General features: G+C 52.1%; 4 protein-coding genes across 4 annotated transcripts; 2 read left to right on the top strand and 2 right to left on the bottom strand.

Annotated features, from left to right (window-relative positions):
- Positions 1–9549: 9549 nt before the first annotated feature.
- Positions 9550–10773, top strand: PG994_007787 (cyclin domain-containing protein; the record flags this gene model as incomplete). Its single annotated transcript, XM_066859196.1, has 1 exon — positions 9550–10773. The coding sequence occupies one exon, from the start codon at positions 9550–9552 to the stop codon at positions 10771–10773; it is 1224 nt and encodes a 407-aa protein (XP_066714683.1).
- Positions 10774–15656: 4883 nt separating this feature from the next.
- PG994_007786 (Pectin lyase) lies at positions 15657–17099 on the top strand (the record flags this gene model as incomplete). The annotated part of the gene is made up of 4 exons (XM_066859195.1): positions 15657–15659; positions 15803–16075; positions 16154–16444; positions 16533–17099. 4 exons carry the CDS (start codon positions 15657–15659, stop codon positions 17097–17099), a joined length of 1134 nt encoding a protein of 377 aa, XP_066714682.1.
- Positions 17100–17548: 449 nt separating this feature from the next.
- Positions 17549–18707, bottom strand: PG994_007785 (carbohydrate esterase family 3 protein; the record flags this gene model as incomplete). Its single annotated transcript, XM_066859194.1, has 3 exons — positions 17549–18172; positions 18292–18506; positions 18599–18707. The coding sequence occupies 3 exons, from the start codon at positions 18705–18707 to the stop codon at positions 17549–17551; spliced, it is 948 nt and encodes a 315-aa protein (XP_066714681.1).
- Positions 18708–19579: 872 nt separating this feature from the next.
- Positions 19580–22065, bottom strand: PG994_007784 (Xylosyltransferase oxt; the record flags this gene model as incomplete). The annotated part of the gene is made up of 4 exons (XM_066859193.1): positions 19580–20965; positions 21149–21173; positions 21228–21315; positions 21369–22065. 4 exons carry the CDS (start codon positions 22063–22065, stop codon positions 19580–19582), a joined length of 2196 nt encoding a protein of 731 aa, XP_066714680.1.
- Between the last annotated feature and the right edge of the window lie 615 nt (positions 22066–22680).

The raw sequence follows: 22680 nt of genomic DNA, 5'->3' as shown, positions 1-22680 counted from the left end.
TCGGGCGGCAAGGCATTTCAAGTCATTCAGCAAGCTTCGGCAGAAGACTATTGGGCGGCCGCAGCGTCCTTTTTCTTTTCTCCTCGAGTCCTATGGTAGGAACCTAATGCGCGCCGAGGCCGGGGCATTGCCATTATCGTCCCTAGCTCAGATGCTCGTACAGCGGCACAATCTTGGAAACAACCGCGTGCTCCCCCGGCGGCTGGCTACCAAAATAGTATAGTACCAATGGTTAGCCAGGCCGTTTTGGGTGACTCCCAGCCACCGCATATCCTTTAAGTGAGCGAACCGATGATTCGGCACTTGGGAGGGCCTTACCTAGGCATTACCAAGAATGTCTCATTAAGCAAGCTGCAGGCCGCCGAATCACAGCGCGCGTGCTGCTTTCTAGGTTGGGAATCGCCTTTTCCAAGGCTTTCAGGCTGTTCCTTCGAGATGCTACCTACGACGCCAAGAGGTTGCAAGCTCCCCCAAAAGGAGAAGCAAATTGAGCGTTCCGGGTGGTCACAGGTAGTGGTCAAGGGCAAAATACGGCTTGAGGGAGAACGGGAACGTCCTAGCGTATCAGTAGAGCTTTTTTGTAATTGCTTACTTACCTCGGCGCCGAATGCAACAATTCAACTCATTGGACTATCGTGTCCCGTTAATGGCGGCAATATGAACCTTAACCATAATGTTCGCCGTGGCATCTCTCAAACGAAGCACCTATGTACATATAGGGAGTCGTGCGTCGTGTAGCTGTAGTACACTGATGATTCAGATACATACTGATCGGATCTGCCACCAGTGCAGTTGCTTTTGGTCCCTGCATTAACGGAACCAAGAAACAGAAGGATATCATTCAGATATGTAATCCATCTCCGAGTGCAAGCATTCTCTCATGTGGTGTGTGATATGATATGCAAGCACAAGCACAAGCACATGCGGCGCGACATCAATTACATACAGTGCGCTGTTCTCTTCCTTGCCGTGAGAGCCTGACGGCCCGGCGGCATGCAGGCTGCCCTGGGAGCGGGGAAAACATCGATGGAATACGACATTGTGTGACTTGGTAAGCGATAGACGGTTGCTCTTCATAATCTTGAAACATCCGACGACTCGCAATGTATGCAGGTGGTGTTGAGAGGAACTACCAACACCAACAGGTTACAAAGATCTTAGAAAATTTGTATGTGTACAGTGCAGCATATCCTTCTGATGGACTGCGCAGGCATTATTAATGTGTTAGCGCCAATATTCCAAGCTGTCAAGGCAACTTGGGTTTGCGGCGTGACACAGTGTGTAGCCCTACAGAGGGACTACAGGCCACTATCAGACGTGGTACTGTACGCTCTGAAGTCTGTTCGAGAAGTGTCAGATCAAGCTTGTTTGACGTCCGAACATGATTCAGAGCCGTGCGGAATAGAGTTGGACTGATGCGGGAGAAGCCGCGCGCGAGTGAGGAAAGAAAACCTCGCAGATGCGGCGTTGCGTCGGGTGCCGGCGTGTGTTGTTCGTACGTACAAACAATCAGCCACCGACATTAGTGACAGCCAGTGAGGAGAAGCTATCAGCGACCTAGTCAAACAGTGTGCCAATGTCTCATGCCGGAGACCGAATGTCGTACCGGGGCAACCGGCGGGCCGGGACGACCGTGAAAATTTCTGAAGTTGCGGAACAGAAGCAAGATGGGATGATGGAATGGAGCTGGGTGGGCCGTGAAAATATCGTTGCGCATTCGGCCGGTCGGAGGGCGAACTGCAAGCACTCTGTCCGCTACCAAGTACCTAGCTACACTACAGCTACAGTATGTATCGAACGAACGGTGTTGACGCCAAAAGTCAATTCGTACGCAACGCACAGCATCAATGATCAGACGATGTGACAGCTGTCTGGTGAGATGGTTTTAGGTAAGCCACGTTCGAAGCTTAGAATGGCATAATGCAGAACTATAAATGAGATGTGAACGTTTAATGGTTTAAGCATTTGATGCTATGCACGAATAGGCATAGTGACCAGTACCCAGCTTGCACAACATATGCTATCCCAATTATCCCCAGGCTTGGACAACGCTATCCATGTATATATCGTCGCATGGCTTTCCAGAATTATGTTGGACCCGAGCCGGTGGGTTCTTATGCTTGTACCCTCAGCCTTTCTGAGTCAGCCTCAATTGTGTAGGCGCGGTATGTATTTGCATATCCCCGCTAGACCCCTGTTTCTCTTTTTATTCTAGATCGTCGATCCACTACGACTATATCGGGTCCTGCCCCGGCCGTTCGGGTCCAGAAGGGAATTAGCCTCTCCATAATGCTGATTGCATGGCACGATTAGACACCCTTTATGCATTTGTTTATCGGGACCAGACAGCTCTCAGGCTCTGAAGATGAACCCATGGTACATTGCAGAGTATCAATCTTCAATCTACTGCCCATATTAGAAGACCAGCTTAGGGCCCGTTTATCAATGCAAATCACTATATTTCTCGCGACGCCCGTTTTATTATCAACGTGTACTCCGAGATTACATCGCGTTCTTTGATGACGCGGAAAGCAAACGAACAAATTCTGTCCCTGTCTGTCTAGGCAAGTGCTGTGTTACCACTGAGGTGTTTGTAACGCTGTCGCCCTGGGCTTCAATCTTTTGCTACCCGGACGGGCAAACTTGACACCAGAAGGATCCGGTCGTCTGGGGGACCGGGTAGCGAAGATGAAAAAAGAGACTGCTAGAAATCCCTTCGCCAGCGCCATTCCGCCGTGCCGCCGTGCGGTCCGCCAAACGGCTCGTAGCATCATCAGGTCACAGCAAGGCTGGCGACGAACGGGCCTCCAAACGGGACATGTGCTGATGCCCTGAAAGGATTCCCCACGCGTTGGATAGGAGATGCGAGGATGCTATACATGGCGCTCCTAATAATGCTCTTATTAATGCTGTCCGACGCACTAGTAAGTGCGCCAGCGTGCTGCTGTACACTGTGGCAATCTGGCCACGAGGCGTCGGAGATTGAATCCTTACTGTACGTGGTTGCTCCGTAATAGCCGTTTGACGCGACGTTCGAATGGGACTAAAGAAAGGGAGGATGGAGACAGCGGACGTTCGAACTTCGGCGCTCAAACCAGGGGGGGCCAGGAAGGGGTGGAGTTTGAGGAGCCAAGGCCGTGTCCACTGCCAGTAACAGCCATTATTTTTGGGCTGTTTGATTAAAACAGCTACAATATTGAGAGGGAGTGCATATCGCGTTTGCTCAGCAACCTCCTTGAAATGCGCAGCAATGTTAAGGGGCACACTCAGTTACAGGCGCTTGACAGTGGTTCAGTTCCCCTATTGCAACAATTTTGCAGGCGCTGGAACAGTGTGTTAAACTTCAAACATTTGACATGGGAAAAGAAGAAAGTCCATATGACGAACTGACGAAATCCCATGTTACAATGAACAGATAGAGATAGGCAGGGAGTACTTAACTTTAACGTAAACTAACGCCCCGTGCAGGGGGACGAAGCTTTTATTATCCCCACTGAGACGCGAAGGAAACACGTCATAAACGAGCAATGCGGCTAGGGGATGCATTCATCAGCCGGCCGCCGCTTGCATTAGTTCCTTGTTCAACTCACTGCTAAGAAGGAACTGGGCAGGCTTTATGAAGGCACTAATAGTCATGAAGTAATGTCTAAATTGGGTATTTTCTGGGGTTCACACTGGTAAGTGAGCCGCTGAGGCTGATGACACAAACGCATTGTAAGCAGGTAGCCGGAGCATATGCTGATAGGAGGCCATGGTGGAATCAACTTGATTCGACCTTGCTTCCCTCAAGTGGCCGCCATCTACTGCCGTCCCAGCCTCTCTGCGGAGTGGGAGTATTGCAGAGGAGTCAAGCACGCTTGATGACAGAACGCTCAGGTCAACACGCATTAGCGGTGCAAATTCTGATCTTGCGAGTAATTGGCGGAAGTTGTCAAGCTACCTGCGGAAAGGGTATTGCCTCTTGAATGAGGGGCATCCCCATTTTGCACCGGTGTTGCTGGAGCCGCATACACCGCACGGAGGAGTATAGAAGGGAAGAGACCGTAGCAAATTTTCCTGCAAGGAGGGGCTACTGCTATAGTCCCGTAGTCGTCCCTAGAGTTGATTCTAGAGCTCCCGGCCCCTCGAATTTACTGCTGAAAATTTCACGATAATCCGCTCATGGCGCGCAGGTTGGCGACGAGCAGAGGGCAACTCCCGCGATGGTCTCCGTTTCCGTACATTGAAAGGCAAAGGAACAAGGGTGGCGAGAACGATAGTATGAATCACACCGCTCGAGTCGAAGGCTTCGAGCATCACGCTGGGAGAAATATCACATTCTTTTGAGCGGATCTCGGGTGGTTCTTCTGCTCGTGGTATTGATAGCCACCAATGGTCAACCAGCGGAAAAGCAAACCCTCTCGATCCTCTACCGATTTGCAGCTACCAGAAGCCGTACAAATCGCACAGGAAACCAGTCGCCATTGCGAACCATTATATTCCATATCACTTCAGTATATATATTAAAGGGTTGAAAGTGATACTGTGCCAGTATGTCGGAGTTAAGGTTTGGGGCGGGAGGGATGTTATCTTAGCTTATATCAATCTCTGTGGGGGTGTAGCGTGGGATATGCATTGGCTCAAGCATAGACAATAGCTGAAAGCATGTACGGATACGGATATACTAATACACAATTCTAACTCCTAATACCAAAGGTTGCGCAGAGAGTGCCATGTCATCGGATCTTTAAATAACAACTGCGTACAGTACATGTCCTACTATTGCTACAGCCAGATACACGGGAAGATGGCTCCTTGCAGCACATTGGCTGTACCAAATTCGGCAGGTACGCGTGTGGATGAGTTCAGCTGGTGTGACAACCCCTGTAAGTTAGATATACATACCGTATTTGCAGCTTCACTTTTCTCGCTGCTTTGCGGTCAAACGTGTCTGGACGTAATGCAGATGAGGAACGACGTAATTTGTGGAGAGACGAAATGACAGATGCCCCCCTATCCAAAGTGTAAAGTATATCAGATCCAGAGGTGTAGGAGCTGGTGTAATGAATACAGGTCATATATTGACCACGGCAAGCGGAAGCACAAGCAGGTCTTGAAGCAATCGGTGCCTATAGAATAGCCAATCACGGGATACATACCAACTTCTCAAACTTATGCTCACAACGAATGGACCATCAGCCCCACCCTACTTTTTCAAGAGAGGCCCTTGTTAAGTGGCTTGCGTCATCTCACGCGGAGGCAAGCCACTCAGGAGGCGGCCATCTAGACGGCCGGGCCATAATAGATAACCCAGATGTGTATCGACTATACTGGTATATGCATCCCCACGATTGGCGACGGAGTCGCGATTTCAGTTGCGTGATGGCCCTCCAGATGGGTATGGCCCCAAAAGTCTGGCCCTTGAAGAAGCACACGCGCACTCCTAACCTAGTCGAAGAAGACCACCCGCGTATAGGGACGAGCTTACTATCGTGCGTGTGCGTGTCTTTTAGATGCATGTCCCGTCAATCAGGCTTTTGGCATTTAGACACAGTACACGCGCATTTTTAATTGATTGTCCAGTCGTGTTTGACCGCGTTTGAGAGCCTTTATTGGTTCGAAGCCACCCCCAAGAGACCTAGAGATAGCTCCCATGGCGTGGTGAATGGTCCGGCTCTAGGAACCCAATGCCTTGTATTCGTGCAGAAGCCAAGGGCTGAGGGCCACGCTAGACGCAGACGGGCTTACTGCCCCCATGTTCGCGAGCCAACAAGAGCAATGGTGGTTAGGAAGAGATGCGGGCATATCCCTCCTCCGTCCTTTTTTTTCAGCCCAGCCAGCATCTGACGGGGGATTCTCGAGTAGATTAGTAGTACCGGCCCATACGTGAGATATACATTTGCAGCGTGACTGATGTGCATTAGCTCGCTCCTCATGATGATCGTTGTATCACTGATCGACCTGGGTCCTCCCCTTTCAATGGGCGAAACAAGCCCGTGGTGGCATTCTGGAGCCGATTTTCTGTTTAAATGCTGTACGCAGGCCCTGTCGTATGTTGTGCTTGACTGCTGTGCTAGGCAGTGCCCATTGCCACGCCAATTACGGTGAAGGGTATATCCTCTGTTCATGCACACGAAGTTCTTGAAGCTATACCTTCTTTTTTGTCGTTGGGGTTAGCCATACAAACGGACGACGGCCAACAGCATGAATCTTTTAAATGACATCAAACACAGTAGAGCCCAAGAGACAGGACTGTAGGAGATTTGTTGGTACGGTGCCGAGACATAATTAGGTCGATCATGAACACTGTATCAGTAACCCCGCTGAGCCGACCAGGAAGCACTGAAGGCTTGAGGCTTCAGTGCTAAAGCAATCCCTCCAGTAGTACATCCCACCTAAAACCGCGCCGCAATAGCTCCTCTACAAACGCGTCGCTCGCTACATATTGAGCACACGAATAAAAAACACTTTAACGCTACCTACTTCTAAGCTTGATCTTCGCCAAAAGTCGCGTAATATACACGTCCGGCATTAACCACTCACTATGTGGAGTCAATATCTCCTACTATCTCCTCAGCGGGCATGATGCAAATCTTCGTGAGGAGGAGGGACCTGCGAGAACATGCCGGGCTAGTTTGATGATGGCATCACCTCCTACTATGTAATGGGTCCCTCATCTCGTGGAGAGCCAAGCAGGTAGTAAGAGTCAAATTGGCGGTCGGTCTAACAAAGGAGGCCCAGCCGGATACTGTACATATGTACAATACAGATGGCTGCCTGCCTCTGAACTCCACCGAAAGGCATTACGTGCATACACAATCGTGACATGACATACACAATAGCCACACGCATCCTCCTAATCCTACATGTATGCATGGCGAGGGGCCTACTGGAAGAAGACCTATTATGCGTGCGCTAAACAAACAAACAAAGAAACCGGCCACCTGGGACTTCTGAGTGGTTCGTCAGCAAGCGAGCTGCACAAAAAGTAGGTAAACTCGGCCTCCCGACCGCTCATCAACACAATAACATTGACGAGATCAGATGAATCAGTACACGTGTGGATGGATGGTTGACAGAGGTGTTTCTGAAGAAGAAGTTTTGTATCTGACGATGGATGGAAAGTATAAACAGATAGGGCGATGCTCGCAAACATAAATAACACAGCGGTCGAGCATACATAGTCGAGTCATTCCATTGTCGTTATGCTATGTCCTGGCACAGATGCTCAACAAGTCAATAACTCTCAATTCCCCCACTTATCACGACTGGTCCCTGAGAAGTAGCAAGGTTCTGTCTATCTGCTCTGACGGGCAGACGGGAATCACCTGTTGTTTCGCTCGCACTGTACTGGGCTTATGCTCGCTCTCACACTGGTGCTTCAGGTTCCCAGGCATCATCGGATCGTCCCAACTGGATTCGCTTGGGCTCCGCGTGTGCGTGTGGCTTTTTCCCTTTGCACCGTTCATCCTTGCGGGTAGGGAAACGGCTCGAATACCCAGTGGCAGGCATCAGGCACGTATGTAGCAGAGAAAAGGAGCACTGCGACAATAGAACGCGCCAGAGAGAGCGAGAGAGGATCTGTTACTAAAAGGGCACTTGGGTCCAGCGGAGAAATAGAAGAAGCAACGCAACAGCAGAAGGGCAGTGTACTGTACAGTCCAGTATACGGTACGTGGTATTCCACCCCCCCCCCCCCAAGGCTAGTGCTGGTGCCAGCATTAAGATACGACTACCTTGTACCTGACAAAATCTCACGTCCTTACAGGCTCACGGGCGCTCGTACCTTGCTGGGTCTATCCTGGCCCTGGTCCGGGCTGGCGTCGCTGGATGCTCCCCTCTGCTACTCCCAGTCGGCTGTCTCCAGTTCTTCGCTGCAGGTGTGTGGGTGTGTGGTGTGCTTCCTTTCCTTTCCTTGGTAGTGGTGCTTTGTCTGCTACGCTGCTTGGGGTGCCAAAGTGGGCTCGTCCAAGCAAGTGTCTTAAAAGTGCCAGTAGGCCAATCTCTTCCAATCCTTTTTCATTACAACCATCCTCCTCCAACTCGAAAAGACATTCACGCTCTCTCTCCTTCCTTCCCTCTATCCTCCTTCATCCGAATCCATTCATTCTCCTCCCTTACTGCCAAGAAAACCCCTCCGAGAGTCTCAGCTGAGCCATTCATAAGGAGGGAAGGAAGAGAGTCTGAATCTGGGCACCAGTCATTACCAAGCTCGCCCATACTCCCCACCAGTCCGCCCCCCATAGAAAAGGAAAAAAGGAATTAGGGTCGAGAAGAGATGATAGCAGAAGAACAGTAGATCTTAAAGGAGTTGGTTACCAGTCGACCAATCTTCTTTCTTTTCCCTGCTTCCTCTTGGTTAATTCCAATATCTCTCTTCTGCCAATCTCCTGTGATACAATTGGGATTCCTCGGGCTTTTCGACCAGGAATTTACAATTTGACACAACCTCCCCCTTCGGGTCCTTCCTCTATCCGTCCTCCGTCAGACTCCCGGCAAACTTTCATTCCTCAGCCGCCGCCCTCAACGCCGTCGACTACCGTGTGTCATTTACTGCACCTGGAATCTGACTTTGGCCCATCCCAATCAAGTGGATCTTCCCCCCAGATTGTACCGGCTTTAGACCAACACTAGGTCTAATCCCGGATTCTGAGGATCTTCCATACGACCTACATGATCCAAGTCGTCTTCTGAAGCTGTAGAGCTGTGCAAGTGTCGAGGTGCGTACCATTACAGCCGCCGGCTGCGCTGCGATTTGCTTGCAATTTGAGACGTCTAATAATCCCATTTCCTCGTGTAGTTCGATCCTGTCGAGGCCTAGTTACTCCCGGTCTTTCTCCGCACTCACTCTACGTCGACACCGACCAGCTTTCGTCGTGGGACTCGTTAACTCGGTGTTCCCATCAGCTAATCCAGGAAGTATTCAATTTCCTGGTCTCAATCGTGGCGGTAAGGGCTCTTCTAATTCTTTTTTATTCTCCGGTGCACGTGAATTGGCGCAAGGCGGGCCTGGAATAGGAATCAACCGCGCATTTACGTGCCAGTCAAAGCCACATGGACTCCTTCCCCCCACCTATAGATGGGTGGGAGCCTATAGATGCCTCAGATTGTTGCCCTGGCTCGAGGGGAACTCAACATGCGATATTGGGTCTCAATTCTGTCCCTGTCATGGAGGAGTGTGGAGCTCGTGTAGGACCCGCAGCTAACGGAGATCTCGTTGCAGAAGCATCCAACCGAAGCCTTTTTCATAAAGAGCTGCTCCTTACCCGAGTCCTCTCGAATCTTTCCATCTATCTGATTTCCTGTTTCGGCAATCTTTCGGCCACGGTCATTCATTTACTGGATCATATTCATCACACTCTTTTAATATTGTAATAATTCACGGTTCACGCAGTTGGGATCTGTCACTCATTCGACCCCTTCTTAGCCTGACCATAATACTTCCACTCTCTCAACAATCCGAACAATCCAATCCCCCAAGATTCCTGGAGAACCTGGCCGTCACTCTTTCAGCACCAATCGCGTGGAACGTCAACGAGATATACCAACACTACTACCTAATCCTTGATCATGGCGTACGTCAACAACTCGACCGACAGCGGATACTTCGCAGGTCCTGATGAGCTGCAGAACTTGCGTCTTCCCTCCCGGGAGACTGCCAAGTTGCTGGCACGGAGTCGGCAAGATATGATCGGCAACGAGCTCTCGCGCCTTACGGGCGAAGAGTACTTGGAGGACATCATGCAACATATGCGACACATGGAGGACGAGACCCTGCCCGATGCCAACCTGATCGACATGCAGCGTGAGATCCAATGGTTTATGCGACCTTACCTGGTCGACTTCCTCATTGAGGCACACGCCGCCTTCGCTCTCCTCCCCGAGACTCTGTTCCTGACCATCAACCTCCTGGACCGCTACTGCTCCAAGCGCGTCGTGTATAAGCAACACTATCAGCTCGTGGGCTGCGCGGCTCTTCTCATCGCTGCCAAGTACGGTGACAAGAAGGATCGTGTCCCGCAAATCAACGAGTTGAACAACATGTGCTGTGGTTTGTACGACTCCGGCATGTTCACGCAGATGGAGATGCACGTCCTCAACACCCTCGAGTGGGCCATTGGGCACCCGACTGTTGACTTCTTCTCACAGCTTATAGTTGCTGAGGAGGCCGATGACCGTGAAGTCGAGCACATGGCGGCCTATCTTTGCGAGATCGCCCTTTACCACCGAGAGTTCGTCTCCACGAAGCCTTCGGTCATGGCGCGATCCTCGCTGGCTCTCGCCCGTGCGATCCTTGGTCGACCCGAAATCAACGATGGAGAGTGGGATCAGGTCGAGAACGCCACACTGTTGGCGTTGTCGCAACAGCTGCACCAACCCTCTATCACGCTGTCCCGAAAGTACTCCTCGCCCCACCTGTCTCGAGTATCCGGAAGACTGGCGGATTTTTTGGCCCATCAAGCAGCCATCTCCCGACGTGCTGAGCCTCCGTCACCGTCCGCTGAGCCAGTACTGGCAGCCAAGGCATCCAGCATCTACAGCACCCCTCAGAAGGGTGGTGCGGTGATTGGAGTTGCTGATGGCTACCTGACACCCCCGATTACTCCGGATGGCGTCCACTTCGGTGTGGCAGACCCGATGAACAAATATGTTCCCCCTCGATGCCCGGTCACACCGACGCCTCAGCCCACTAGTATGCCCGCCTACCCTCAGCAACAATCGCAACAGCACTTGTCGCAATACAACTCGTACTCTCATGACGAGTATAAAGGACAACAAATGGCGATGCACTAATCTCGCGGCATGGTCAAACTCGTCCCCCTTGACCGCCTCCGCCCTATACGGGCTTCGTGTCTTGCGCTTAAGGCTGCACCGACACTTTTCTCGACACCATCGCATGGACACAGTGTACAACGGAAGAAAAAAGATTGCATAAATTGACGGTTCAGGAATATTTCCCCATTGCATTAGCGACTTTGTTTGATTTGTTTTTCTTGGTCATACCCATTGAGCGCCTGTTTTGCGCCACGAAAAAGAGAAACGGCAAGACCTTCGACCACAAAAAAAATCCGATTCCCCATTTAGTATTGAACGAAAGCGATCTGGCCAGACGACATTCGGCCAACTACAGCGCATCCATTTGCACGGGAACATCTAAAGGGGCGAAGCTCGAAGTGGTTGAGCACGTACAGAGGTACAAAGATCTCGGCTGGCAACGAGCGGAAGCGTTGTGGAAAAAGAGAAAGAAACATGGGCAATTTGTGACCTTCTCGCGGAGGACAGGAAGCAAAAAGGGGTCGACATTTTTTCTACAGGCGGCGTCCTACCAGAATGGCTTCTTGGGAGAATCTCGCATGGTTCGAGATAATATCTTCTGGAAGGCGTTTGGGGCCCCATTTTCAGTGAAGCACCATGGGCCACGGCACCGCACAATAGGCCTCTACTACTACTCTTCTCGGGAGTACTAATGGTCGTGGGTGGCATGGCTATGGTTAGCACAAACACACAGGGGCAATGGATGGGGGGTTTCGCTCATGGGAGTTGTCTACGGCGAATGCCAGGCGGATGAGCATTCTTTTTTTTTGCTTTGCCGCAGAACGCAAATAGGCAATCAAGAGGATAAAAACTCTGCAAGACATTTTTCTCCGATACTACCTGTGACAGACCTAGTTTGCAAATTGAATATCGAAAACCTCACATTTGACATTTTGAGACTACTACTATCTGTCGTCCGAACTGACTTGGCTCATGGATCCCCTAGCATGGGTGATGCTTAGCCAATATCCGTCTCATTTTATTGGCTGGTACTATCCCTGGACGTGCATGAAGATGATCCAATGACAACTCACCGTAATTTCAATTTCTGCCCAATCACGGCTCTGCAGGATTTCTGTTAATCAAATCTCCACGCTGGTTGACGTGTTGGCATCATTCCCCCTTATGTTAATGTTAACATGTCTCTTCGGATGAAATGCAGATTGAGATTTGAACCACATTTGGATGAACTCCTCCAGTCCATTTGCATTAGCTTGCCATCAGGATGATCCACCCCTCGCCGACCGACTTCCCTTGAGGACCCCGAACTGTACTGTGCAGAAAGAGCGCTTTGATACGGAGGGAGGATCACGTCCGTAAAGTATCGGTCTGGGCCAGAAAACTCCAGACAGTATGTGGTGATATTGGAGCCTACCAGACCCAACAAGCCAAGGAATTTGGGAAAGGTCGGTCGGTCATTGTTCAAGGACGAGAGGTTGGAACACTTTAATATCCAGAGGTTGGCCTTGACCGGTGGCGCGGTACGCTGGTCGAAAACCGACTGTCTTATCTCGTCGGGTCTCAACTGTCTGTCACTCACAGGAAGTGACATCATGTCTTTCTGATTGAGACCTGAGATTCACCGATCACCTGGCATCTTCCGGAAAACGAATTCTCGGGACCTTTTAATCTTCTAGATCTGGAACAAAGGGGGCAGAGGCAGATGTGAGAACTTAGAAGACAGCCCTCTAACAAGTGTGTTCCACTAGATTGTCGCTATGTTGAGAACGAAACTTATCAGAAGTCTCTGATAGGCTCCGTTGCAAACTTACAGACTTCAGATCAGGCAGTCGCATATTACGAAAAGTAATTCATACTGACAAATGACAAGCAAAGCTTTCATCTTGCATTACCCTTCCATGGACCATACCATGTTCTCCACGGAGGTTCTGGAAGTAGCGGTATATGGAGGAGCTCGACGCCTCAAGCCTAAGCCCACGCCCCCTCTTCCGGTTCAGCCTGATCTAGAAATCGGCGGAGGAGCGGTATGGCATTGTTGATCTTGCCAACGCATGAGAGGGTATGACATGGGAGGTGGTGTCGGTGTCGGTGCTGGCATTCACCCCCAGTTGTATGCTAAACATATGTGCTGGTAGGGATTTGGCCGTGTATTCCATACTCTCCCGTACAACCCGGTCTTGCGGTCTTTGCACATGTCGTGCATTCTCGGGCTAACCCACCTACCCGCCCATGTACTCTCTTGGTCGCCAGCGAGCCCGGGCGTGAATAGCTACATGGTTGGCTTTGACTCGACTTTGTTGGTGGAACTGAGCTCAGCCCCCATCATATCAGCCTCGAGCAAGATTATAAACGGGAGATGGAACTGTAATAAGGGCTTCAGGGTCTTCTGGACAGCAAGCCGCACTGCCTGCCTATCCCAATCCCCAGGTGTTGCTTCATTCGGGTGCTTCATACAGTTCAATCGTATCCGTCTGTCTCAGCGTGGCCATGGGTGGCAGAAGGTCTGACCCGGAACGTGGGCAAGTTGCATGCAGTGTTCCTATTGTGCTCTCAGCAACCTGGAATCTGGATGTACTCACATAACAACCTTCACTAAGCTCTTGATAGGCTGGAATTAAGTAGTCAGCATACTTCCACTGTCCGATATATGTTTGGCCATACATCTACTGAGTATACGGCGTATGTAAGTTCGGGGAGCTTTGTGGTACTCCACTGCTTGCTTGTACATATGTGCACAAGTGCCTCCACTGAGATATGTCTGCCGTCGGCGCTGGCACTGATATGTGCATAAGAATGCGCCTCGCTACCTTGTACGAGGCTCGGTCTGATTTGGTAAGCCGGCATTTACAGCCAACTGCCTGGGCTCGGTGTCAGCCATGATGAGCTATATGAAAGCCATTACAGCATCACAACAGCACATACGACCACATGCACCTGACAGCTAGGGATCCCGTCCGCTCTCCCATATATAAGCAGGTGACAGCCGGATTAGTAGTTGTGTCGGTGACGAGCAGCGAATCCCCGGTGTTGTATGTTATTTTAGTCGTTTTGCCGCAGGTAACCTAGTGGCTCATCCACATTGCCGCCATAGACAGATACCTTGCATACCTTGCCCTTTTCGTACATGATGTGTGTATGTATAATCTTTTTACCCTCTTCTTTCTCTCCGCCTTCAACAAACGATCGTGTCTAGTCCTGTCGCGCACCAACTTCCAAGGCTTACTGTAGATGTGCCCCTTAGTGTTTGAGGCTTAGGCCGTGTTTCATCCGCTGAATTTGCATCTGGTGAATCGATTTTCTCCCCAATTCAGCCGAATCTAGCTGCTTTCATTCAGCCAGCCAGAAGCCAGCTCATTCCGATTTTTAATACTTTCGAGATATCGTCGACGTCACCACGGCCTCGTCCGTACGGTAATGGCCTCCTCCGTGCTGCCGTCGGAATAGAGACAGCGTTCATCCGGAGCGTCGAGGGACGAGCGCGAGCAATACCACACTCACCAAAAGCACTCGATTCAGCCAGGATTCAGCTATTCAGCAGCTTATACTACCTAGCAAGGCAAATTTTACTCTTGCATGAAGTATGGCGCTAATTGCTGCGATATTGACTTGTTCGGGCTGGTTGTGAAGGAAACACACCAAGTGAGCCCGGAATCCCCAAGGGATCAAAAGCAGCCTGCTGCGATTGGTCAACCTCCCGGTGTTCAGGCCTTCCAGCACATCAGATAGGTTCATACAGATGGGACGATGTTTTTGGAAAACATCGGTCACACACTATATTTTGGTGCGAAAGCTATGCTTTACACTACTGTAATACCTGGCTTGGGGAGTTAAACATATGTATGTAGAGTCGTAGGCATACTATTGCCATTCAGCTAAGTTCGTCGATATGATTAGCCGGTCGATAAAAGGAAGTGTTTCTCGCTAAATTAAATAAGCACAAAATCAGCCGAAGGTGGGTTTAAAACACGTCGCTAAAGTCTGTTGCTTATATGCTTATATGCAGAAATCGGCCAAAACTTATGGCAATCAGCTCAGTCGAAACGCCGCACTATTAGTAACCACTTGAGAAGGTTGCTGGTCGAAACGGTAGTAATTTCCGTTACCTCTCCACCCTCACCCAACGAAGATAGCAGCAACTCCGCAATGGCGAACGCGGCATGCGCGCAACATCCGCATTGAGGTTGATCTGCCTTGCCGCTTGCCGATTCCAAGTAAAAGATGCCATGAATAGGTGCAAATCCCGCGATTCCCGGCAGTGGGTGGTGGGCTTTCTAGAAGCTGCATCCCGGCCGCAGAATTTCGTCTGCACTCTCGCAGCCAAGGCAGGAATTACTAACATCTCATTGGCGGAAAACCTGGCGTTCCGGCGCAAGACCCCCCCCTTTTTGGCCCGACTGTCCCTTTTATATCTAGGTTAGCTGTTTCACTAACAGGCTGAGCGGCACGCGGGTTGGCCATCAGTTGACGGGCTTTCCAGGACAGGCAACATGCGCCGCTGATGCTCCAACCTTTCTGCGTCTCTGATAGATATTCGCTCGTGGAAGGTGGTTAACAGCTGTGACATGTAACATTCGCCTGCCCTGGTAGGGCTTAGCCCAGTGCTGAGATGGACGCGGGAGACTACCCGCCGCTGTCACACACCGGCTCCTATGTAACCTCAAGAGCCGGGTCACTGGATACATGGGTGTAACGTGAGGAATCAGCTAGCTTCAACGAGTGGTGGGATGTCTCTCGTAACAGAATGTCAAGATGTACGTCCACCCAATCTATTCTGTCCTTGACGGAAATCCCATCAGGTTGGCAAACGGGCAAATGTAGCTCCACCTATGGAGCCTTGAAGCCAACCGAGCCCGGAGCGCGAAATCATGTTCGTCCCATGACGGAAGATATTCCGAAAGAAAATGGTAAGGATCTCAAGAATCTCTTCAGCGAGTACATAACGCCGCCACCGGTCGGGCGTTGGTCTATCCGAGCCTGACTCTCCTCATCTGTTGATCCTATCCCCACCCTCGTTACTACCATATACTTGTTGATCATTCATTATGAGACTCGCCAGCTCCATCAGCGCCGTCGCCGCGCTCCTGGCCTCGACGGCCTCGGCCGCGGCGTAGTCGGCTCCGCCGAGGGTTTCGCCAAGGGCGTTACCGGCGGTGGTAACGCCAGCCCTGTCTACCCGAGCACCACCGCGGAGCTCGTCTCATACCTGGGCGACAACCAGGCGCGTGTCATCGTCCTGACCAAGACCTTCGACTTCACCGGGTCCGAGGGTACGGCTTCGGGTTTGGGATGCGCCCCCTGGGGTACCGGGTCGGCTTGCCAGGTAAGTCGATAATGGGATAAACAAGGGAGAACCCAGACAGAAAGAGCTTCTGACTAACAAAGATTGCTTCGGAATTAGCTCGCCATCAACCAGAACGGCTGGTGCGATAACTACCAGCAGTCTGCCCCGAAGGTCTCCGTCAGCTACGACAAGGCCGGCACACTCGGTATTACCGTCAAGTCCAACAAGAGTCTGATCGGACAGGGCACTGTCGGTGTCATCAAGGGCAAGGGTCTGCGACTCGTGAGCGGTGTCAAGAACATCATCATCCAGAACATCCATATCACCAACATCAACCCCAAATACGTTTGGGGTGGTGATGCTATCACTCTGGACGGCACCGACATGATCTGGATCGACCACGTCAAGGTAAGCAAAGCAGAATAACGCGACTGATAGACTTGAATTATATGAAGAAGAAAGGTCGGATAAAGACTAACACGGATCTGCACGACAGACCTCCCTCATCGGCCGCCAGCACATCGTCCTGGGCGAGAGCGCCTCGAACCGCGTGACCATCTCCAACTCGGAGATCGACGGCTCGACCTCGTGGAGCGCGACGTGCGATGGGCACCACTACTGGGGCATCTACGTGACCGGCTCGGCGGACCTCGTGACGCTCAAGGGCAACTACATCCACCACACGTCGGGCCGGAGCCCCAAGGCGGCCGGCAACGCGCTCGTGCACGCCGTCAACAACTACTTCTACGCCAACTCGGGCCACGCCTTCGAGGTCGACGCCGGCGGCATGGTCCTGGCCGAGGGCAACGTCTTCCAGAACGTCGTCAACCCCGTCGACAGCACCGTCGGGGGGCAGCTCTTCACCGTCTCCAACGGCGGCGGCACCTGCAGCAGCGCCCTCGGCCGCAGCTGCCAGGCCAACGCCTTCGGCTCGTCGGGCGCCTTCTCGCGCGCCGACACGGGCTTCCTCAAGAACTTCGGCGGCAAGAACGTCGCCAGCGCCGATACCGCCGCCAACGCCAACGGCTACGTCCGTGACCGCGCTGGTGTTGGTAAGATCTGAGATCGTTAGTCCTCTTCCGTCACGTAGTGGGAAGTTGAGACGCGTGAGTTGTATGACAGCCGAGGGCTTGTACATATATTATTCTTGTATATACATTTGTTGAGCGACATGGAAGCAGTGTCGCTATACACACTGCTTGTAAATACACCACATCATCCATCACACACACTCTTTACTACTGCCTCGCGATGCTTTGTTCCTCCAAGAGGGGCCGAATGTCACTGAAAAACGGTAGAAATCGTATGCTACTTGTTTATACTCAGCATGTAGGCCTTTGCCCCTGACCTGTCTGTCGTAAATTACCAAAGATCGCAATGTGGTGCATTGGCAAAAACTCGGCACATGAACATTTCGCCAAGCTACAAGCGATAAAAGTCTTTCCGAATGCGTGTGTCCAAGTTGCTGTTGCCGAGACCTTAGGCATGATCTTATGTAATCCTCCTCAGTTACTACCCTCTCTTCTCCGTATCCCCATCAGCCGGTATTCCGTTGTCGACCGGCGCTTTCAGCCATCCCTTGTGTTCAACTTCGCGGATAGTCTGTTTGAGTACTTCACCCATCATGCGCCACCCGTCGCTCGTAGGGAGCATCCCATCGGTCTGGATTACCTCGAGGCCCGGACGGCCGGGTAGTCCCTGATCCCGATGCATCTCAGCAAGGGCAATATGGCGGCCCTCGCGCGCGAGGTCTGTGACTACCTGCCGGATCTGCGCGTTGAAGCTCTGGATACAGCGCTCGAACTCGGGGTCCGACGACGTGACGAGCGTAGATAAGATGACAGTCACCATCGCCGCAGCCGTCGCCGTCGTGTTCACTTTTGTGTTATCGTTATCGCCACCATCGTGGGCAGTATCGCCGGCTTCGAAGAGATACTCGGCGAGCGCTTGGGTATGGTCCAAGGCGTGCGCTGACCCCTGCGCCGGGTCGTGGAAGCAGTCGGATGCGCCGGCGTGGACGAGGACGAGGTTCGGGCGGGTCTGCGGGACGATGGAGGGTAGGCCGGCAGTTAGGTCTTTGACGCGCCGCGCAGTGAAGGCCTCGACATCGTTATCCTTCAGATGGCCGAACCGGTTCTGAAACAGACACGCAACATATTAGATGAGGATCAATATAGACAAACACACGCTACGGGAAGCATATCAAACAAAAGACAAGGCAAGGGAATAGCACTGACACTGCCCACACAGTTCACCGGGTTTCCCAATCCCACGATCCAGTCACGGATCTGTTTACGATAGCCCGCCTGTTCGGGATCGCCGAGGGTAACGGAATCACCGATGAACATGAGACGGATCGGGATGCCACCGGCAAGGGTCGCATTTTCGCGGCCGTGCCACGGCAGGTTGTTGGTGATCTGGGATTGCACATCATGGACGTCGACAGGGCCGCTGAGCCGCGACAGCAACGCTATACAAGCACAGTGACCGCATGTTAGCAACGTGTGTCCAGGCTTTTGGAGGTTGAAGTCAACAACCTAACGACAAAAAGACATAGCATACCAAGCAGCGTAATGAGCCCCGTTGCTACCATCAAGAAACGAGAGCAGCCGTTTAGCTGTTGCCACCGTGCGGCGAGCGACGCACCGGCGACCCGATATCGCGACAACATCATCAGCCTGTCTTAGCGCAGATGACGTTTTTCTTCTCCTGATAGGCCGAATCAGATCTTGCCAATGAATGCCGGAGTGGCATCGTTATTTGATTGTTTCGAAAATGCGCAATGGAGTATAGACACTGTTCCATCATCAGGCGCATAATCATAATCATGTCAAAAGAAGCAGCGCATGAGGTGGTAAAGTGTCGCCGTGAGGTGCCAAGACCAGCAAACACCCATATATTGATTGGGTGTTACAAGTCGGGGAATGCGAGGTGAGGTTGGATCTCAGCCAGCCGCTATTTTAGGCGAGCTGAACTGCCCGACGCACTAGGCACGCCGCCTCTCACATTACACGGTAGGAGAAGGAAAGAACTACCTAATCAGTTCACGGCTTCAGGGGAATACCTGGATATTAATAGACACCAAGCAATTTGATCAATCAACTACGTTAGGTAGTTATCCCCAACTCTAATGCCCCTTTTGGCCCTTGAATAAGTACTTCAACCAGACCTTGACGTCATATTTTACTACGTACAAAAGCTAACGAAGGCTTCCTCGCCCATTGCATAACCTCAACTAGTAAGATATGCTCCCAAAACTCCTAGCTACATGTTGATGTTGCACGGAGCAACCTGTCCATTCCTAAAGACGACAGACATGTATAGTCTAGACGCCAACTAGTACATCCCCAATCAATCTGTCCTACGCCCTCTGTCCCATCCCAAGCTTGGGGGCGCTGTCTGAACAACGTGGGAGCCAGCGCCCCTTTCGTTTGTCAAGACAAGGTCCGTCCCACGCGGTGCAATTGTACTAGAAGCCTGCGCCATCTTGGCTGCTTTCAACGAGAGCACACGTGCTAGTGTTGTGACCAGTGGAACATCGCCTTAGGGCACCATCCCCGATGGCCAGGAGTAGCCGTCCGAGAGCGGTGCTTGACCATTGCCTAAAGGCGTCTTATCTTGTCCTTGATTGATGGTGGTAGAGTGACCTCCCCTAGGAGCTATACCACCTCCAGCACCGGGACTTGATGTGGTTCCGCCGTCTGGTTCTGTGGTCGATCCGTTACTTGGCGTACCAGATTGCCCATTGACAGATGTGGACAAGGTACCTACACTGCTGCCTCCAGGCTTCAACGTCAGAGTTGGATTCGATTCGACTCCAGAAATTGTCAAGCCATCACTGCTCGTTACATTATTTAGTGGGTCAGCATTTGGCGCGTTTAGGCCCGTACTTGCGCAGGGCGAAGTGTTCATAGTCGTCGTTGGTGCCGTTGGACATGGTCCAGTTCCCCCGCTGGATGATGAAGGAGTGCCTCCTTGTTCACCAAGCTTCGGAGAGGGAGTACCTGCCCCATTACCAATGGTTGGGTTGGAGTATGACCGGCCTGGCGAAGAAATCGGGCTGTCTTGCCCTGGAATACCTACCCTGCTTGGCAGAACTGCCTTGGACTGCTGCGTTGACAGGCCATATTGGCTCTGCAGCTGGCCCAAATCTGCACCCTGCGTCGGGAATATGTTGTTTGGCGTCGTCACGACGGTCACCCCGACACCCCCAACGGCCAGGCTCAGCACCGTGGGCGGATCCAACACATCGGGGTTCGGCTGTTCGCCGAACTGCGCCCAGCCCCGTGCCTGGCCATCCGGGCTGTAGCAACTCAGGGCCCAGCTGCCACCGCAGACCTGAGCCTCGTCGCCGGCGCAAGGCGTCGAGCATTGGGATTCGGCCTCGAGCTTCTGCGTGCCATTGAGGAACTGACCGCAAAAGCACCGGTCGCCGAACGATGTCGCGGCGAGGGTGTAGCCGGTGACTAAGCAATGCCGGACGCAAATTTCGTTGGTGAGAGGATGTCCAAAATTGGCTTTTGATGGCCCAACCAGCACCGGCTGATGGGGCTGATCTGCCCAGCATCCTGCGTATGTCCATCCTGAAGCGTAGTTTTGGATAGTCGGCTTGGCCCCAGCCGATTGTGTAGTGGCCGTCGTCGAAGGGCGACGCAGAAGTGGTGGTGCTGCAGCAGCAGGGCTTGATACTGCCGTGCTCGAGGCCGCAGAATCCTTATCGGTTGGTTTGGGAACGCAAAACCATCCACCACTGCAGTGAGCGCATGCCCAGCCAAAGCAGCCATTTGGCCCCGACTGCGCCGGTGTCTGCGGTGGCGGACAGAACCAGCCGCCGATGCAGTCAGCGCAAGTATAACCGGACTCAGGGCAAGGCCCACTGCCCGTCCCTTGAACAGCTGGAGTCGTCATCGTCGTTTGCGAACCGCATGTCTGCACAGGACAGTTGCAAGTATGTGGTTCGATCGATTGCAGAGGGTAGTTGCACGTTTGCGATTCAACTGTTTGCGTAGGACAATTGCATGTTTTCGGCTCGCTTGTCTCCAAGGGGCAGTTGCACGTCTGCGGGCATGCCGAGCAAGGTGACGGAGCTGGACACGGAAAGTTTATTGAGACCGCGGAGATAGATGTCACACCGGCCCTGTCCGAAAGTCAGCAACCACTCTTTGTTAAGAACGGCCTTGCTAGAACCCACATGTACACTGTGTTGGTGATAGTAATAGTGCCTGACCCTTGACCACCAGTAGTAGCTGTGATGGAAACGGTACCAGTAGGAACGGATGCTACAGCCAAGTTCAGTCCCGCGTCCCGTAATGTAGCATCATCGGCTTCTTACCTCCGGGGTTAGCTGTTACTGCCGGACTTCCTGTGGATAAGGGCTTGTTGCCGCCGCCCGTCCACGACCCACCGGCTACCGTGCCTTCCGGAGAGCGAGGTGTGGGCGAATTTCTATCGGGTGTGAGAGATCCGCCGGCCGGAGCGGACTCTGGGCTGCCAACGCTAGCAACCGTGCTGGGCGATGAAGCAGAGAGTTGCGCCGTGGGCAGTGAGCCAACACCTGCAATTCCAGCTAGGGCACTGCCCGCTGCAGTTTGGAGACTGCCCTCAAAGGACTCAACAGTGACTTCTGAGACCATAAGGGCTCCAGTACTCGGGCCAAGCGCGGGAAAGTTCGTGAGTACTGAAGAGAGGTCGACAACATCGGGCACGAGTAGAGACAAAGGAGCCACCGACGGAAAGGCGCTGGCAAAGCCATGCTGGAGACTTGATGGAATTCCGGGCACAACATCGTTCCTGTTTGTGAGATCACCTATATCGCGTTCGACGTGTCGTCCCTTGGTGGACTGGCGGATATTAGGGGCTTCATTTTGGCCAAGCGGAAAGGAAGACTCGGGAACGAGACCTTGGCCTCGTAGCAGTTCGACGGCCGAGCGACTGCTGATGTTAGATGTAATGTAGAAGAAAAGGACCAAGATGGCTACTACTACTACACCAAGTCTCAATATCCCCTGAGAGGGAGAACTGGGAGCCATGCGGATGGAAGAACTTGGCTGATGGTGAGAATTTGCTCGGGTTGAGTGGTGTGAAGCAGAGATATAAGTGCTGATCTCCAAAAAGAATCCAACTGACCAAAACAAGAAGTCCAAAGAGACTAAAAGCAATAGGAGATGGAGTTATTTCCAGTGACAGAACCAAAATATCTTGGTGATGAACATAAAGGGGAGATGGTCGAGCAGCTCAGCTCTATTTCAAGAGCCGGCCGTTGCATTACGGCTTGCGAATGATCTCAACTTACTCGAGCTCATGTGTTGCAACTTCCCAGGTCAGTACCTACTTGCCGGGACGAGCATATCAGTCTGAAGCAGTAGGCACATGGTAGAGCTGGTCTCGGAAATTGGTAATGGGAAGTAGCATTCGGAGGTATCGCACCACCCACCAGTCTAGTCACAAGAAGCTACTCGTGAAACCTACCACCTGGAAGTGGCCATCCAGCATTCGCCAGAGCTAACCCAGGTGAAGCAAGTTGGGGCATCAGCGATTGACATGCCCAACCGTGATCTCGGCAACAATTGGCATCGAACACTGGACTCGACCAACACATACACCGCCTTGGAGATACCACGCTCTTATAATCCTGCTAGAAGAGA

Source organism: Apiospora phragmitis, assembly GCF_038363925.1.
Source record: "Apiospora phragmitis strain CBS 135458 chromosome Unknown utg000007l:2111988.0-4706623.0:1.0-2598199.0, whole genome shotgun sequence".
Classification (NCBI taxonomy): domain Eukaryota; kingdom Fungi; phylum Ascomycota; class Sordariomycetes; order Amphisphaeriales; family Apiosporaceae; genus Apiospora; species Apiospora phragmitis.
Note: the sequence above shows the minus strand (reverse complement) of the source record. Positions and strands in the feature narration are given on the sequence as shown.